Consider the following 19,772-nt stretch of genomic DNA (forward strand, 5'->3'; position numbering starts at 1 on the left):
CACCACAATGAGCATGCTACTTACATTCCTATGACTCCTCACTACAGCCCAGGATCTCCCCCAACTCCCTTCAGGCTCATCTCTGTGAAGGCTTCAAACCTACAGTGTCACTTGCACCTCTGACCTTTTGTTCAGACATTCCCCACTGCTGCTGTCAGTGGCCTGCCTTCTCTTGACCCACCCGACTCTACTCATCTTTCCATGAAGACATACTTCAGCCTGCACTCCTAATCCTAACTCCCTTTGCTGAGCCCATCTGATACTTTGCTGAGCTCCCTTTGCTGGGCCCATTTTGCACCAACTTGGCACTTAATTAGATGGTCTTGTCTTAAATAACATACTAACTGCCTGTCTCTCCTCCTCATGAACAGAAAAGCTGTCTTACACAGTGGAGAGAGTCTTAGGGCCAGAAAACCCTTGATTAGAAATATCAGACTTTACCAGCTGGGACTACTATCTTTGTCAATTCCATCTCCCTGAGCTTCAATTTCCATTTCTGTGAAATAGGAATAATAATCTTAACCTGAAAGGACTAAATATGGTTTTCACAAGCTAACACCTATAAGAAGCCTATCAGTGACTAGCACATAGAAAGTACCCCCAAAAGTTTGTTTCAATTCCCCTTTGCTCCTCTTTTATGTCCTGCAAAACCTAGCACAGTATTGCAACATAGAAGGCCTTCAATAAATATTTGATTAATTGATCAGTATCATAAAGCAAACCAATAACTAGGGGGTCATTATGCAAGGTAACAGTATATGGTCAAAATGTATTGATCTATTTTTCAATTGTGGACGAAAGGTTGATGTCTACCAAGGGAAAACAATCTATTTTAACCAAAGAAGTTTTCAAGATTACAAACTGCCAATCTCTCTGAACCCATAACTCAGCCAAGTAGCAGTTTCAGCATGTGTTCATGCTAGCGATTCATCACGCCCCTCCTCCACCCCCTCTTACACAAGTTACCTCCATTCCCAACCTCTTTTACATATTTCTGGCCCACAGAAAGTTGACTTCACACCCTAAATACAGCACAATCCTTGCTAATTCTTTAAATCAAATACCAAGCAAAACCATTCTATAGGAGTTCTTTTCTAAGTTATTTAGAAAGCATCCTGGTCACTGCCTTTCCCAAACAGAATTTTTGTCTAATATACACAAATATAAAATTAATTTTGTCTTCTAATAAGACCTTTCTTCCCCCACCAAGTTGGGGAGAAGAGAGCAGACAACCATGAATATTAGTGAGGTCTTCAACCAAAATCCAGCTGAGAAGAATATCCAGGCCCTATGAGCAACTATGAAGTCCACGCACCAAGGATGACACTGGACATGGTGGGGTCCGATGACCTGAGAACTGGAGGGGAATTCAGATGGAGTTTCAACAGAACAATTTTCACTTCGTGGCCTTTTTGGCCTTAGTGGCTTTTTCTGCTGCTTCTCACTGTTCCTTTTTCACATGCTTGGTGTTTCTGTGGAGGAAAATGTCTCTTGCCACCTCATTCACTCTCCAGCTGGTGTCTCACACTATCAAAACAAGAAGAGTCCCCATACGGGCTTAGGACATTGCTCCAGGGTGAATAGGAGCAAGCCTAGAAATGTAATTTTAGTTAATGATCGTAATAAGCATTCATGAGACTAATTTTCCCCATGCCTCCCACACCCTGGTGGTGAGTCAGGCACTCACTCTTTCATGTTGCCCAGCTGCAATTCAAAGCATTGAAGAGCTAGACAGTTCCCCAAAAGGTCATCTAGCCCACGTCCCTAACTCCACGCAGGAGAAATCCTTGACCATCAGCGAGTTCCATTTGAGCCTCAATAGTCAAAAATCTTTGATATCGAAAGAAGTTTGTCAACTTGTTCTAAGCCCCAAGGTGCTCCTCCTGTCCTCTCTAGAGACCAAAGGCAACTGGTCAGTCTCTTTTTCTCAATGATACAAATAATGATGGTTACTAAGTGACCCCTAATTCTCTTCCCCAAGTTAAACAAGCCCAAATCCTTTAACCTTTTCTTAAGGGGCTTATTGTCCATCCCTTTAAACATGGTGTTAATCTTTTTTGTACCTTTTGGGATTTCCACAGTTATTTTCAGCCAATTTGAACATGGTGGTGTCAAATATTAAATAGGGTGGTGAAGTACTTTCCAACCCTTGCACGTTATTCCCAATATAACATGGCCTGGTAACATGCTCACTTAAAAATAAACAACACAACACTCCCTCAGCTAGTGTTCCACTAGGACTTCCAGATCCATCTCAGCTATGATTATGCCTTGCCAGGCAATCACTAACAGCACAGTCAGTGTAATTGTATCAGTCAGATTGGTGCTAAACCATTGATGACCACTGTTACCACCTCTCAACAAAGTATTTCCTATTCTGGTGTAAGGAAAGGTCAGGTAACCAAGGGATTGTGCTGCTTATACCACGTTTATGTAAAATACATAACAGGAGTTTCTAACTTTTGGTCTGAAGAATCTTTCTCCTTTTTTTAGTCTATGCCTAAAAGCGGACATCTGGGTGACCTCAGATGTGATCACAGGGTAGAGCCTGCAGCAAATGGAGCTGACATATAACATGCCCATCCCAACCCCTGCCCCTTTTAAGGAAACTTGGAAATAACCAGGGGAACCTAGCAATAAGCACCCCTAAAAGGTATCCTGAGATCTGAAAAGTTACGGATCCTTTCCAAACAACTGAGCATCCTCTAATAAGGGCTAAAGAGGGATCTTGGGTACATTTGGCATAGCTGCTGCCACCTGGCATGACTAGCTCAGAGGTCACCCTTCAGGATCATCTCCCATTCAATTTGTAAGAAAGTTTTTTAAAAAAATTTATTTATTTTAATTAATTTTTTGGGGGGGGCTGTGTTGGGTCTTTGTTGCTGCGTGCAGACTTTCTCTAGTTGTGGCGAGCGGGGGCTACTCTTCATTGCGGTGTGCGGGCTTCTCATTGCGGTGGCTTCTCGTTGCGCAGCACAGGCTCTAGGTACATGGGCTTCAGTAGTTGTGGCACACGGGCTCAGTAGTTGCGGCTCATGGGCTCTACAGAGCAGGCTCAGTAGTTGTGGCGCACGGGTTTAGCTGCTCCGCAGCATGTGGGATCTTCCCGGACCAGGGATCGAGCCCATGTCCCCTGCATTGGCAGGCGGATTCTTAACCACTGCGCCACCAGGGAAGTCCCTGTAAGAAGGTTTTAATTCAATAGGATGTCTGGTATCAGGAATCTTCGCCAGCATCCAGGGAGGAAAATTATTTCTTAACAGTTCTTTTGGGATGTGAGGTTGAGGAGGTGGGGGAAGTCTCCTAATTCTGAATATGACCACAAGAATCTGAGTTCTTAGAAAGAAAGGCATCACAGCAACATCCTCAAAGACATCACCGCAATTGTTAAACACCCCGTGATTAACAATTTCAGAGAGCCACAGTCATTGAAGAATCGGTAGTCACCAGAAAGAGACCATTTCTCTAACTACAGCAATTCCATGCCTCCTGTGTCAGGTTCCACTAAATTTCCATTATCATTTATCTCATAAGATGACACGCATTTGCACAAATCCGTCCATTTTAAAGTTGGCCTTTTTTCATACTTAAGTTGCCAGAGATGAACATTAGTTATCACGTCCCCAGAGTCACTATTCTGTATGGCCAGCACATAGACTGGCTAGATTATTGACAGACTCTTTAGATAAGCATCGCACTATTGTAGTTTGGACTCGGCACTCAAACTGGAAAATCTAGTAGACAGCTTTCTAAAATCTTGTGATGGAATATTTTGGCCCTGAAACACTTTTGCAAATAGGCCTCAATACAATTGACATTGCTGACCCTGAAATGCACTCCTAGCCTTTCACCTCATGATGTGAAATTCTTCCCTTTCCTTAGTCCTGAGACCTAGAAAATGCCCTAAATATTACCACCATCCAAATTAACAGTATAATAGTCACTTTCTAAATCAGGCATCAGCAAACTGTGGCCCCTGGGCCAATCTGGCCAGCTGCCTATTTTTGTAAATAAAGTTTTATAAGAACACAGCCATGTCCATTCATTTACATACTGTCTTGGGCTGTTTTCATGCTACAACTCCAGAGCCGAGTAGTTGCAACAGACTTCTGGCCTACAAAGCCTGAAATATTTACTATCTGGGTCATTATAGGAGAAGTTTGCAAACCCCTCATTATAAACCACAAGGAAAACAAATTCATTATTCAGAATAACCTTCTCTCTACCCTGACAAAAGAAAATACACACACAAAAAAAACCCTGAGCCAAGTGAGTAGTTTTTGCATACTACTTTGCATAAAATCTGGGCTGGCTCTCTTACAAAGTGTCCTCTGAAATAAGATGCATATAAGATGTAAATCACAAGACAAATCTAAATAAAAATTCTAGAGTAATAATAATAATATATAAAAGTATGTTATATATATTATGGTATATATAAATATATATTATAAATAATATAAATATATACATCCCTCCAGAATTTTTATTTAAATTTATAAGTATTTCACATCTTATATGTATCTTATTTCAGAAGACACTTTGTGAGCTATCATATATGTTTTTCTTTAAATCAAAACCAGTTGTGAATTTGCTGCTTTGGGGATACAATAAAACTTGAATTCCGTTCTAGTCTCATGGAATAATTTGAAGTTCTTAGAAAATAGGGTAAAAGAAATGTGATATGAGAGATAACTCATCATCAATAATAAAGTGAAATAAAAAACATATCTCTAAACTATACAGCTGTGCCCAGAGTTTTAAAGGGGAGCTCTTTCAGAGGGAAAAGGACTGGATGGGGGGAATGTTTTTTTACTGGAACCCCATCCTGAATCCCTAGCATGTGGTGGATAATGATCTAGCTCCATCCAGAGAGCAACCCAGGGACCCATCCCCAGCACATAACAGTTCTAAGGCAGGATACACTAGACACATCCATAGGCTAAGTCAAGGTTCTGCTGTCATGAAAGAGTTTGGTCAAGGCATCCTAACCTCGACTTCAACTTTAACCAGACTTGCAGCCCTTGGGGAGCTGCCCCAAAGCCTTCAAAGGGTGTCTGCTACATGCTCACCTTTGGTTTCATCCACACAAAGTTGATCTTCAGTGTTTTTAATTTACAACCAACATTTTAAAATAGGGAGATCTCACCAAAATTTTTGAATTTTTGGCCCCTCTTAAAAACCCAGAAGACCTGGGAACCCGGGGCCCATGTTCTTTCAGGCAGCATCCCTTGAGCTGGTGGCAGCTGCCCCATTCAGAGCACAGGTGCTCTCTGGCTCTACACACCCCCTAACACTCTCTGTTGCTCCCCTGTGCCCTGAAGCTCAGCATAACGGCTACTCCCTGTCTCCCTGGCACTGTTCATTTTCTCATCCCTGGCCTGCTTTACTCACTAAAGATACCTGCTCTGTAGGCATCTGAATGTCAAACCCAGAGCTAACCCTTTATACAAACTAACATATTTCCAAATGGATGAGGAAAAATGACTTCTTTTCCTCTTTCTCATTCTCTGGCTCACATGTACACTTTCCCCCTCCCACTTGGTCAGTGATCACCTACAGACAGAAAGCACACATAGGCTTTGCCAACAACTCACCATCAGATATTTGGAAAAGGCAGTCCCTGCCCTCAGGACCTTCCATTAGAGACATTAGATTCTCCTGGGTCTCCTCTATCCTTATTTACGCTGATACTATAGCTCCATGCTAGACATCTCGTCCCTACAAGCAGCCCAAAGACAGTCTCTACAAAGAAAGACTTAGTCATGCGGTAAAACACACTTTCGGTAGAAATTGTTTGCCCATCAAAGTACCCTTTTCCAAGGTATAAAGTAGAAGGAAGATTTCAGGTGCAATCACTTCCCTCCTAAGAAGATACTGAATCCTCTAGGTAACCTCTGAATTGGATAATGTCTCAAATGAGTCGCTGTAGGAAGTGGGTGTGTAATAAATGTGCAAAACTTCCTTTCTACTCCAAGTACCTATAAGCAGATGAATGGGTAAAGAAAAGGTAATATATACATGCAATGGAATATTATTCAACCTTAAAAAGGAATGAAATTCTGACATGTTACCACATGAATGAACCTTGAAGATACTATGCTAAGAGAAACAAGTCTGTCACAAAAGGACAAACATTGCATGATTCTACTTATATGAAGTACCTAGAATAGTCAAATTCACAGAGTCAGAAAGTAGAATGGTGATTGCCATGGGCTGGGGTGAGGGAGAAATGGAGAGTTAGTGTTTAATGGGTATAGCGTTTCCATTGAAGAAGATGAAAAATTTCTGGAGTTGGATGGTGGTGATGGCTGCACAACAATGTGAATGTAATTAATGCCACTGACCATACACTTAAAAACAGTTAAAATGGTAAATTGTATGTCATGTATATTTTGCCACAGTAGAAAAAAGAAAAAAGCCTAAGGAGGGGATACTGGGGGGAAAAAATCCTTTTCACTGCTAGAGAAATGTATAAAGTCCAAAATGAATGTCACAAGGTGACGTTCATTTTGAAGATAGAACATGCTAGCAGGAGCAACATGATGTCATGTTCCATCTCCACCTGGCCTCAGCGTGAGCTGGAAATGCTCAGAGGGCAAGACCTGGCCTGAGAGGCTGGTCCGGTTCTCTCTGACCTAGAGGACCCAACAGAGAAGATGGGAGAAACCTATCTCAGGCGGGGGGGGGTGGTAGGTTTACAGCTGCACCAACTGGCAGCTGGGGAGGCTACGTCACTACCTTTCAGGCAGGGAAAACAGTAACCTCTCAGCTTTTTCCAAGCACACGCTAAATCTTGCATTCTTGTGCAAAACTATCTTAGCACAGGTGCGACGGCAACATTGTACGGGTATATTAAGTCAGTATCCATAACTAGGCTCTCCATAAATCCATTTAGGCCATGGAGAGGGTGACAGTGGCCGTGGTGATGGTGGGTAGGTGACAGCAACTCTGGACTCAAAGCTCAGACGCTGGTACCAACCCTGGACATTGTTCATTTTCCAAGCCGCCTCCTGTCAGCTAAGCCAGTGGCAACCTCTGTTCTAGACTGCGCTTCTAAATAAAACAATAGGGTTCAACAAATCCCGGGCATGCAAGTGGGCAGAATCCTTTCAGGAGTCCCTTCTACAGGACGATATGCAAGTTGAACTCATGCAGGATGAGGTTGGAAAAGCAAAATTTACAGAGATGCTATAGGAGCATTGGAAACAGACTTTTATTTAACAGAAACTTACACAAACTTGATACAAACCCTACATTATGCAAAGCTTTATCATGATTCTACACATGTTATAACTTGTGGGAGTTGGTTGGAGAGCGGATTATTATTATAATTATTAGCATTTTGAAAAAGGACATTTTCTATCAGAAAATGTCAAAGAAAGGACTACAAAATGATACAGAGACCCTCTTGGTGATCTCCCCCAGGGACTGGCCTTGAAAGGGCTGGCAAGAAGTCTGTGCCCATCCAATCTGCCCTTGCAAAGGTGAAAGAGAGATTCTCAGGCTCAGAACCATTTCACTAACACTGTCGCTCAAGACTTTTGCGGAGAGGAATATCCAGCGTTAGACTGTACATTGATCATTATGACTCTGCGTACCAGTGAGGGAAACTCAAGAGCATGAACGTGTAAGACAGGGAGTAGAACCCGGTGGCCCGGCCGGTCACCCCAGGTCCTTCACTAGGCCTCAGACACAATGTCGAATGCATTTCAGAGTCCACCTTCACTTCCACCAACATGGCCATAGAAGGACAGGTCAGACCACTCGCCTTTCTCCTTTTTACCCCCACCAGCAACTGAATCTGAGGCTTCCATCTTTCAGGCTGGCCTTCCTTGCCTTGGGGACACCCAGCATCTCAGGCCCCCAAAGCCAGCTCAACAGAAGTCTCCCTTTGCAAGTCTCCTCTAGGAGCTGTTAGGGAACAGAATTAATATCATCCCAGCTGATGTTTATTTTTTGTTTTTTTTCCCCTCTCTCTCTCTGCCTTCACTGCATTATTTTAAACAAAGCTGTCTTTGTTCAAATCTATTGAACTCGTAGAGATACATTTAATCGCTAGATGGAATTCCTTTCAGAACTAGGCCTTGTCAGACATGATAACCAGGAGGCAGGCTGCTTCTTGACATCAGATAAATGGGGCTTGCCTTGGGTGAGGGGAGAGTTTGTTTGTTTGTCTGTTTGTTTTGGGGGGAGCAGAGAGACTGCTGATAGCCCTTGTGGCTAATTTATTTCAGTCAAGTCTTAACACGTAATCAAACACTTTCAATAGACTTTTGAAGAAGAAGGAAAAAAAAAACTGATCACTCCTCACTTACCACATCCAACTTGCAGAAATAAAAATACCTAAAGAACATACATGAATGGCTTTTAAAAAAGCCTGAGAGAGCAGAGTTGATCTTTATTCTCTTATTAAAAATGTGGGCTATTTTTCCTTAGAGTTAATATGCAGTCTTTATTTTACATTAAGTCCTCTTTTGATTTTCATGTCTTCACAAAATTGCTTTTAACTTTTGAAGTTGAAGGTACTTTAAACAAAAATACTGTGCCACAACAGCACCTTTTCTTTTAAATATTGAAATAAATAAAATAGTTAACTTTTTTCTTTTGTCAGTCTGTATGTGTTCAGTTATTTCTATTGTAGAGCAATTCCAGTCTGACCTGGATACTTTCTCACAGACACTTACAGAAAATGTAATGGAGGATTTTAAAAAGAAAAAAAAAAAGTCTTCTTATTGCACAAAGTGAGGCCATTCCAGAGACTTCTCTGAGCTGAGCTGAGTTGTGCTGGAGGCTTTTCCACAATCCAGGCTCCTGTGTTGGCGGAAACACATGCGCAGGAGGGGGCCAGGCAAGGGAAGAGGAAGAGGAGGAGGAGGAGGAAGAGGAGGAGGAGGAGGTGCAAATCCTCATGGCTTCTTTCCACCTTCTTCAGAAATGGCTTGCTTGAAGGATGCCGGAGTCCCCGGGTCATAGTGTTGACTGCAGAGGGAAAGGCAATGAAAGATAAAACAAAAAACAACAGCACAGGACAACTGCCTAAAAAAGAAAGATTTAAATTAAGGAAGTGGTGGAAATGAAATGAATTGAAAAAAAAAAAAAAAGAACGGAAACAAATAACTAATTGCCACATGAACGAGGCCACGGCTATGTACAACGGGAACCAGACTAGTGTCTCTTGTGCCTTCAACACTAGCAGCTCGAAATCAATCAGGAATAGGGCAGGTCAGTTGCTCCTGGGCAACAGAATGACACAAGAAACAGGATGCAGCTGGATTTTCAATGCCTAGGTGGCGTAGTAGGCAAAACTGGGTGTTGGCAAAATCTTTTTTTTTCTCTTCTACTTGGAAATGAAACAAACAATCTTTTCCCTGTAAAAATACTACAGAAAGACCATTACGATATAATCTGTCGCCTGTCACCTAAGTGGAAATGAGTAGTTTCTATGGTACAGGACCAGTTGCAGTCATAGAAAACCCCAACGGATGCCCCATTTGGTCTAAGGCCAAAAGGACACTGCTTTGATGCATACACTCTCACCCCCAATCCTGCCCCAAGTGTTTCCAGGGTGTCAGAATTACTCAGAGAATCAAGCCAAGATATCTGTTCCAGTCCTCAACTAGCCCCGTGATCCCAAGTGTCAGCCTTGGAACGTGCTAGCAGTTCAAACCCGGTGGGTCCTTTAGCCTGGATGGTTACCAACCAGGCATGGATTTTGCTTCTAGCTGAAACGAAATCTGCCAAGTTATCTTGGTCTTTGGAATGGATTAGTCGGCACAAAGGAGTAAGCAAGAAAACCAAGTACTATCACATTTCACCCTAGAAGCAGTTCTTGAGGGCAGAGGTAGGTGCCCCCAAGAGTGTCCAGCTCACTCTGAGTGGCGAGGGAAGGAGGAAAGCGGGGGCCGGGGTGGGGTGGGGTCCAACTGGAAAGCGGCCAAGCCAGCAGGGAACAAAGTTCAAAATCAAATGAGCCAATCAGCCTCTTCCAAGTTGAAACTCCCCTTCCCATCCCCTATCTCTCCTAGTACCCAAGGCATGACTCACTGGTCAGGTGTATAGGACTGGATTAGATGGACTTCCAAAGCTACCCATCTACCTATGCTTTCAAAGGGAGGCTGAGAAAGGCCTCATTTCCACCCACCACCAAGTCCTCCCTCCACACCTGTTCCTGTTTCTTTCCTCTCCATCCTATCCCATCCCTCTGTCTCCCTCTCAGATATGCTTCTCTGCTGCCCCTTCCCAGGCTCCCCTCCCCTTCCCTCGTGCTCATCTCTTCACTGTTCCACCTCCTCCAGCCCCTTCACTCCAGTGACAGAACCAGCTGGCCTTTCTCCAGACCTCCCAGAGAGCACCTGCCAAGTTGGGCTTTCAGTCAGACTTTCACCACCTGCCAGGAGTCTTCCTGTCCCTCCCCCAATGCCCCAGACCCCCTGGCCCCTCTGCTGCTCATTTGGTGAGTCTGTCTCATAACTATACCCCATGCCCTTTCCATTTCCTCAAATTTCTACCTTTGACCCCCCAACACACACACACACACACACACACACACACACACACACAGAGTCTTCTTCTGCCCTATTTAAGCCATCTAGAAAATACCTGGTTGGTTCCCAACTTTCTGCTCCTAAATCCATTTTCTCTTTCTGGGCCAACTGCAGGCCACTGGGAATGTCCTGCTATGTCTTGGTCTCCTCCTCTCAGTCCCCTTCAGGAGGCTTACTTTCCATCCCTCCACACATCTTCAACTTCCCCCTCACCCCATCCTCACGTCCTCATTCACTTCCCCCCACCCCACATCACTGCCTCCTGGCTCTCATCTACCTCCTCACTTGACCAATGGATGCTGTGTCCAGCTACGACTTCAGCCTTTCTGCCAACAAAATTTCTTGAGCATCCACTATGCATAGAATGAGACACTAAATCCTTCCACTAATTAGCTCAGAAACATTGCTCAGTTCTGTTTGTTTCAACAAATAATTATGGCACAATGGTGTCGGGTACTGTCCAAGGGACACGAATGACATCATCTTTGCCCTCGAGGAACACAGCATCTGTTTGATGAGAAAGACTACAAAAAAAGCCTAATATGTTGTAATAAGCACTAATCCTAGTGACATGAACAAAATGCTACAGAACAATACTTAAGCACTTTTTAAAAAATAATGTGATTTTTGCCATTTTACATTTTACATGTTTCAGGTTGTGATTCCCAGCTTTGCTTTTTGTTGAGCTCTATCTCCATTCTCTCTGACAACAGACACTATTGCCTACAGATTAAATAGTCAAGCTAGAGCTCGTTGTTGATCTGGATGGCTTCCCCTAAGAAAATCTCCCTGACTACTGTGATTCCCAGCAAAAATAATCACATACCACCCCATGACACTCTTACACATTTTTAACTACTTATGAATATCTAGTCTGCCCAACTAGATTGCAAATAAATCCACTGGCCCCATGTTTAATTTCATCCTATCCTTCACAGGGCTGAGCTGCTATTACTCAGTCCCTAGCCATAAAATGAGTGAAAACATTATCCTCCAAGGTCTACAAACATACTAGCCTGAACCTCAGCTTAAGGCCAAATTTCTAAGTCACTCGTAATGCAGTAAATCAATCATGAACCCCCTGATACTATGCACTAAGAAGGATACAAGCTCATTTCTGTGGTATTCTTACCGAAAATGCATAACCTGCTTTCAATCATTAGGAAACAGCACACAATCTTAAAGTGAAGGACTTCCTATGAAATGATAGCCAGTGTTCTTCAAAGGTGTCAAGGTTATGAAAGTCAGAGAAAGACTGTGGAACTAACTACCCCAGATTAAAGAACTTTAAGAAAACATGACAACTAAATGTAACATGTGATCCTGGATTGGACCCTGGACTAGAAAAAGGACATGAGTGAGACAATTGGCAAAATTTGAATAGAGTCTGTAGATTGTAGTATTGCATCAATGTGAATTTCTTGGTTGTGATCATTGTACTGTGGTTATTTGAAGAATCTGGGTAAAGAGTATGTGGGAACTCTTTGTATTATTTGTGCAAGTTTTTTTTAAGTATGAAATTATTTCAAAACTTAAAAAAAAATTTAAGTTTTAGTCATTGGTTAAGGACCAATGTTGAAATACTTTGGAAACCTAATTGCCAATGCTTTTTAGCCAGAAAAAGTTGGTAAAGTTTAGTTCTGACAGGGATCTTCTATCACTCTCAGCTGTTTTGTAAATCAATCAAGCTGAATGTTTTTTCCTAAACTGTTATTTTGAGTAAATGGTCAGAAATCCCTTTTATTAAGTGCAACAGTATCATATAATTCCATGTTTCAGTGTTAGAAGTACTTGGGTATGTGAACAAAACACAGCCTGAAGTGTTCACTCCCTGCCACCTCACCCCTCCCACCCTCACCCCCACCCTGATGTCACCATCAGCACATTGCCCATTTAGAAAGCTCAACCTCAGTTCTTTGGGAAAGTTCATGAAGACTTAGACCTAACCTCTCGACAGGATTCTAAGATGATAATAGCTTGGGGTTTTTTTGGTTTGGTTTGGTTTTACAGCATCAGGTGCCTCTTCTCAATCCAGTAAGGTTTTGAATGAAAGACCTCAAAGCCCTTGACTAATTTTACTCAAGAAATCTTCAAAGTGAGATCTGTGGAGACATCAGTACAGACTGAGGAAAGAGTATTAGAAGACCCAGATAACACCTACTGACCCTGGAACCTCAGACCAGTCATTTAACCTGATCAAACCTCAGTTTCCTCATAAGCAAAATGGAAATAAATAACATCTACTCTACCTCATGGGGTTGTTTTAAGAATCATGGTGAGGTAATGTTGGTTATATATTATGATAGGGTAAGGAACGTCCATATCCTAGGGATAGAGAAACCGTGACAGAGATACACGGAAACAAACTCACATAGGAATTGAGTCCAGAACCCAGAACTTTTCTACTCTAGGCTTCTACTCACTGGATCAAAAATGCCTCACTCAGAAAATACACAAGTAACTTCACTTCCAATGGCTGAACAAAGTCCCCCACAGAAAAATTCCTAATACATGAAGTCTGCTCAAACTTTAAGTACAAGTTCAAGACCATATTCATCAGATGTAACAGGAGGCATATTGGGATAATATTAATTAATTTTATTCCACCATGAAGTGAGAACCTCCAAACAGTCTTTAGTTCTCTCCCCAAGTAATGATCTTGTGTTCCCTCAAGTGCTATATAAAGGCAGTGGGGCAATACCCATTAGGTGCAAAGAGAGAGGCAAAGTAAGCAGGAAGACTTAAAGGGACACTATTGATGTGAACATCATATTTTTATTAAATCCTTCTCTCTAAAATACCAGCAGCAAATTGCATTAGTGACTTTAAAGTACCTTTAAAAAATTAAATGCGTATTTCTCACTCCCAGTGTTAATGGTGATTAGAGGGTCTAATCTCTACATAGTCTCAGTAACAGATGTAAAGGATTAGATTGTCCTAGGTAGGAAAAAACAACAGGTAGACAACAACGATAATCACCTTTACATCAGCAGTTCCCCCCAGGGGATTTGGATGTTGCAACAAATTTAGAAAGTTCTATTATCTTTGATTCTCCTATCTTTGGGCTAGGTCTCAGAAAATTAGGTGACATTTCTGAAGGATTTGGGGTGGTGCTTTACTGAGATGATGATAAAGGAAACTAGTCAGACCATTTTCATCCTGATGATTCTAATTTATTTTATATTAATATTTGAGTACAAAAACAAAACAAAAGCAACAACAAAACGATAGATGCGCTGACTGCTCACACAACTCTTGCAATTTCTGAGGTCGCAAAAAAGTAGATCTTTGTCCCTAATAGGCATCAGGAGGGAATGTCTGGAAATGATGATCTAGAAGATGAGCTCTCTATAAAATTCTGCATAGAATTTTAATTGGAATTATCTTTTTGGGATCTAATTGCTTACTCTTCAGTTTTGAAATTGCTTTTAATAAAGTCACCTTTTAAAGTTCTCAGGTGGACCTGAGAAAAGGGAAGGGAGATATATATGTATATATTCTTTTTCCATGTATATGTAAGGAGCAGCATAGAACAATAACAAAAGTAAATAGTATAAGTCCTGGGGTCAGGTTGCCAAGGACCAAAATCTGGCTCCTTATTAGCTGCAGGGCTTCAGGTACATTCAATTACTAAGCCTCAATTTCCTCATTTGTAAACTGTGGATAATACAAGCACCTATCTCACGGGTAGTCAAGAGGATTAAATGAACTATTCCAGGGGAAACAGAACAAGACCTGGCATATAAATGTTTGGCCATTGTTATATAAAGAACGGAGGATGAAGATATAACAGTGACCATCAAGGCATATGGAAATCCAGGAAAGCCAGCTTCCTCCTCCTACGCCTCCTTTTAGAGTTTTCTTCCTTCCCCTTAAGACATTTTCCTCCAAAGCAATGTCCATTTTACCCTCTCAAATGTAACTCAGTCTCTCCGGGTTGACCTTTCTCAATGAAAAGTGAAAGATTTGAACTTGATTATCTTCAAAGTCCCTTCCAGTTCTTTTCCTGTTTTTTTAAAGGATGTAAATTTTGAGTCTGTTGAAAGATACTATTAGCAAGGTGAGACAAGGTACTCAGGCAATGCTAAGATGCATGACTGTGCTCACCTTGGCTACACCAACTGAGAAAGATGAGGACATCTGCCACCTCCAGCAAGAGACACTGAAGATCAAGCTATACTAGTCAAACTAAAACAGATAAGCAATAGCCATCCTCAGATAAATCTTTCCATGGGAGTTTGTTTAGACAGTTCATTATTAGTTCTCCCTCAGAACCCCAAGCTAGACTCTGAAATTAGGTGACTTTTTATAATTTGTTTTGATTATGTGGGTTTTCAAAAATTTCAAGTTCAAAGTCAAGCTGTCATTGAGAATTTCAGGACTACAAACAACTGTTGGGTTGGCCAAAAAGTTCGTTCAGGTTTTCCCATACGCTCTTACGGAAAAACACGAATGAACTTTTTGGCAAACCCAATCCAAGATTACAAATGACAGTATAGATTGGTTGGACATATTTTTATTAATGTAGAAGCTCACATTTTACCAGTGAGAGCAAGTCGTAATGCTGTGAATCCAATGTCTGAGTCAAAGTAACAGAACAGATGAAGTAAAGAGGTGGAGGACGACAGCAAGAGCAGGTTGTATCCACTAAGCAGAAACCAACTGGAACCAACTACGCTGGCTTTTTCACACACGTGAGCATGTAGGAATATTACAATGTTGGAGGTTTATGCCATATTTCCTAGGAACAGGGCCACATACAGATTAGGTAGAACATCCTCAAAGTAGGTGAGGTGGTTACTTTCATCCTCTCACAACTGAGCACAAACGCCCAGGAGAGCACTTACACATTCCAAGCAGGAGAAAAGTGGAAGCCCTGTCTGTCTCAGGCTACCAGGGAAGCACAAGGAGTCCATCTGTGGGTTTCTTTGCTTGGTCCTTTCTTCTGTTGGGTTGGTTTGTTATTTTAATGAGGGGTCTAATTCGTGAGGTTCTGCAAAGGCTGGATTGTCAAAGCAGATCTTCCCAGACACTTACAGCCTGTTGCCTGGGCGGCCTCCTGGATCTCCCAACCCAAGCCAAAGGGCAGTGCCTACATCTCTGGACCTACGCCCTCATGAAGGCCGGAGACCCTGACCACATTCAGTGGGAGTTTAGAATCTTCATATCAACGAGGTTGAATGTTGTGCCTAATCAGAGATCTTCTTTGATTTGGATGCATCCCCCTGGCTGTTGAATTGGTAACTGGAGCAAGGAACTCCACCCTAGACATGCAGTCCCCTCGATTTCTACTCAAGGACAGCAGCCAACTCCAACCTCAGTTCCCTGGACTTTTTGCTTCCAGGTATGGCCAAGAAAGGCAGATTTAGCCAAGCACTCCCCAGCCGTTTTCTCTTGCAGTTGAAGCCAGAAGTCCACCATCCTCCACACAGAGCCTCCCAGAGCCCAAGCAAGCCTCAGATCCCACACCTAGGCCCAGGCCCACATAGATATGCATGCACACACAGACAGCAGATGGCTGGGTAGAAGATGTTCCAGTGGCCACTCCCACACGAATAAGGGGGTCCGAACCCAGAAAAACAAAAGACAAGTTAGGAGCGGAGGAAAGGAAAAAAAGAAAGAAGGAATAAACTTAAAACAACTATGATGGTTTTCCCTTATTGTAAGACAGGTCAGCCGGGACATACCTTTTGACTAGGACCGCACAGCTGTTCATCCTTGGGACCGGCTGGCCAACAAGGTGGATGGTCTTCATCACCCCAGGGGCCTTGAGCAAGTGTTGCTTTGGTTTATTTCAGGAGGTGCTACTGGAAACATAAAACAAAGTGCCTGGAGGGCACTATAAAAAATAGAAGAAATATGGGAGACTTGATCATCCAATGGGTGTTTATACGTTTTTAAACAGGGGTGAGGGGAGAGGGAAATCTACTGTGAAGTAACGTCCTTTCTTCCATGAGCGCGGCCTCGGGTGGTGTGGTCACTGTTGAGTCCACGACTTTCTGCTTATACTCCATTCCTGTGTTTGGAAATTTCTCTTCACCAGGAGGAAAGTGAGGAAAAAACCAGCAACAACAAAACAGCAGCTCGGCTGACGGAGAAGGAGGATCCCACAGGCTCTGCAGGTCAGGGCCCAGTAGCAGGATGAGGGCCACACATGGGCTGCCCGGCTTCTCAGGAACTGCTGGCATGTTCTCGCAAGCAGGGAGGAAGATGGAAAGGTCGGGGGAGGAGAAATGGGGAGGGGGTCTGCCGTGGGGAGCCACCAGCTCCGTGGGGTACAAAGTGCCATCCTCTCCCATCAAGGAAATCCTCCCCCATACAGGCTTTCTTCTAAACAGGATATTACTTCAATTTCTTTGATTTCCCTTCTCTCTCTCTCTGTCTCAAAAAAAAAAAAAAAAAAAAGGCCTGCTTCTAATAATAGCTAGAAGATATAAAAAATCATTTTTTAACGTTATTGGTTCTTTGTTTCCAAACCCAATGTTCCTCCTCTCTTCGTTTTGCCAATAAATAGGAAAACTGAGGAAATCAACTCTGCTCATGTCAAAAAGATCCCCTCCCCCGCAAAAAAGAGATAATCCGCCTAACTTCCCATTTCTATGGAAAATAAATAGTACATCACGATGCCATCTCTCTGAAGGACTGTTATTCTTTTGTTCTGTTTCGTTTCAGTAGTCTGTGCTTCTGCTGTATGTACCCTAAATAAAGGGAAGGGGGGGAGGGACACGTGGAAAGTGAGAGGAAAAAGCAAGGATGAAGGGAAAACCTAAATTGTCTTTCATTAAAAAAATATATATATCAGAACCAGAGCAATGACCAAAGTCACAGGGTGATGGCTAATTGCCCAGAAAGTCCATTCCGTGCGTTTAGCAACTGCCCTTTTTATCTGCTGTGGGCGAACCCCGGCCACTGCGGCGTCCTCGGCAGGAGCGAGGCTCTTCCAAATCGTCCTCATCAAAGCCGTGGAAAGTTGAGGTGTCACTTTCTGACGTGGAACCGAATAAGTCCTCCGTGGTGCGTGCTGCGGCCGCTGCCTCCTTCTCCTTCCTGCCTTCTCCTCCCAAATGAGCTGACATGTATGATGAATATATCAGCACATGGGTTAAGCAACAGACAGCATTATTAATATTCTTATTACATTATTACAGTGTTATTCTTAATAGCAAAATCATAAACCATTTCACACCAAAAGGGATTAACTGGGTGCGTCACCTGGTGACAGGGGTTTGGGGTAACGGGACAAAGCCAACATTTCCAGGGAAAAGGCTTCTCCCCTCCCTGAAAAGGCATCATCTCTACCATAATATATTTGTCCACAGCTCTGACAGCGCAAGATTCAACCACGATCTTTCTTTCTTCTCTTCAGAAGGCACACATTCGCATGCACGCTCGCTCAACCCACCCCAGACAATGCGTTTCCTTGGTGGTTTTTAAGCCTGGTTGGTATTTCTTTGGTGTTTTCAGTTGGCGTTTCTTTGCACAATGTTTGTCCTTCGCTTTGACAGTCAGCTTTACAAAGGTATTGCTGTCAGATAACCCGGCCAAGGTGGTTAAGCCTCCACCCGTTTTATTTTTATTTTTACCCGTTTCTAATCCCATTCTTTCCATACCCTTTCAATTCTGCCCTTACACCATGTAGTTCATTTGCACTGAAAGCAAAAAGAAGTTGCAAAGTCTGATAAGTGGTAGGTAATAAAAGAGTCTCCCATTTTCTTTAACCACTGGAGGACATTTCTGTGATCTGCACCCACACACGTGCGCATACACATACACGCGTGTGTGCACACAGGCATGCACACACACACACCAGGCCCTGAACACACCCAGGTCTGAGTTACTCCAGAAAGTCCAGGGTTGTCAAATTTAACTCAGAGCACTGAGAAAGTGGGAAATAGGGGTGGAAAAGCCGAATAAAAGACTGTATCCTGAAGTCTATAAAACTCCGGTAGAAACTTTTTCATGTTCCAAATGGGCCCCAGGACTGCCCCCGATGAGGTCATAAGGCACCACTTAGGGTGCCAATTTCCGGAATCTCACTTTTTATCCCAGGAAAAGTAGGTAGTGGGGTAGATAGGAAGGAAAAGACAGCTCTTCCAAGCTCCACACTCTTCCTTGGAAGGACTCCAGGGAGGCCCTAGAGAAGTATTGGCCCACCTGCCTTAATGAGCATATCCCATGGGCTAATGCCACCTGTTTATTCCCAAAGTGTTGACTATTTCAGGAACATCAGAGTCAGACCTTGACTAAATTATCCACCAAAATTAATCCCTGGCGAATGCAATGAGAACACCTAGGCTGGTATAAAATGGCCCCCTGAGTCACATAGCAGACAGATCCTGGGAAGAATAAGCTGAGTAAAGGCTGTGAAGAGAGAAGCTTTGGATAGAAAAAACCAACTGCCCACTTCTGGTCCCCCATGGATCAGATTCAAGTACCCGTCTTTTGTAGGAAAGGGAGAGGAGAAATTTCAGAAGTTTTCACTGAGAATTCTGAAGCTGCCCTCTCTAACTCATCCCAAATCCATAGCAGTCCATAAAATTCTGCCTAGAATATCATGCCACCAAGTAACTTTGTTTCTGGTGGTAGAGATTTTGTCTGATCGCTTGCTTTTTAAAAATGCTGAAGTGAATTTCATTTGTTTCATTTTCTTTTTGAGTATCTAAATCCCTCCACTATCACATGGGCCCTCTCTTCTAAGCTGGCACCAGTAGGATAAAAAGTTCAACGTTAGGTATCACATTTGACAAGTAAAGGAATTGACAGAATTGCACAGATGGGCCACCCTGTCAGGGTCCTTAAGGGTTAAATGCAGAGGGTTGTATGCAGTAAAAACCACAGTGCTTTTCCAATTACTGATTTGCTGTTCAAGTCAGTCTTAAAGCTTAAACAACCCAAAACCAAATACAAAAGGACCAAAGCTAAGGTCTGCGGACGGAGCGAGGGAAGAACTGAGCTGCTGTAGTAAAGCCGGGTGTGGTCATCTCAGGCCTTCTCTCATGACTAGGAGTAGAACAGATGCTGGGTAGAAAGGTGGGAAGGAGCCATGACTCCTGGCTGGTGGAAGCAACCGCCCAACCAAACTGTATTTCACCTACTAGTCAGCAGTTGATGAGACTAAAGATGAGTCTGAAACCTTCTCTCCTCCCTGCCTTGCACTTTGGCCTCGTTATAACATAAAACAATATGAAAAGCCAACCACTATCCAGCGCAAAATAATGGAATTGA

General features: G+C 42.9%; 1 protein-coding gene across 4 annotated transcripts in view; it reads right to left on the reverse strand.

Annotated features, from left to right (window-relative positions):
* Window positions 1-19,772, reverse strand: part of DPF3 (double PHD fingers 3) — a 261,509-nt gene that overhangs the window by 43,655 nt on the left and 198,082 nt on the right. The window contains exons 9-10 of one of the 4 annotated variants that reach the window (XR_005018712.1): window positions 16,235-17,616; window positions 8,896-8,982 (exon numbers count right to left, since the gene is read on the reverse strand). The exons of 1 other annotated variant lie outside the window; for it this stretch is intronic. Coding sequence is in view for 1 of the 3 variants with exons in the window: in XM_036842791.1 (XP_036698686.1) it covers window positions 8,708-8,982 (275 nt within the window). In the remaining 2 variants the exon portion in view is untranslated. Of the gene's footprint in view, window positions 1-7,209; window positions 8,983-16,234; window positions 17,617-19,772 lie in introns of those variants that run through there. 2 more of the 4 variants (XR_005018713.1, XM_036842791.1) reach the window with 2 other exon arrangements.

The sequence above is a fragment of the Balaenoptera musculus genome, chromosome 2 (genome assembly GCF_009873245.2).
Source record: "Balaenoptera musculus isolate JJ_BM4_2016_0621 chromosome 2, mBalMus1.pri.v3, whole genome shotgun sequence".
Classification (NCBI taxonomy): Eukaryota; Metazoa; Chordata; class Mammalia; order Artiodactyla; family Balaenopteridae; genus Balaenoptera; species Balaenoptera musculus.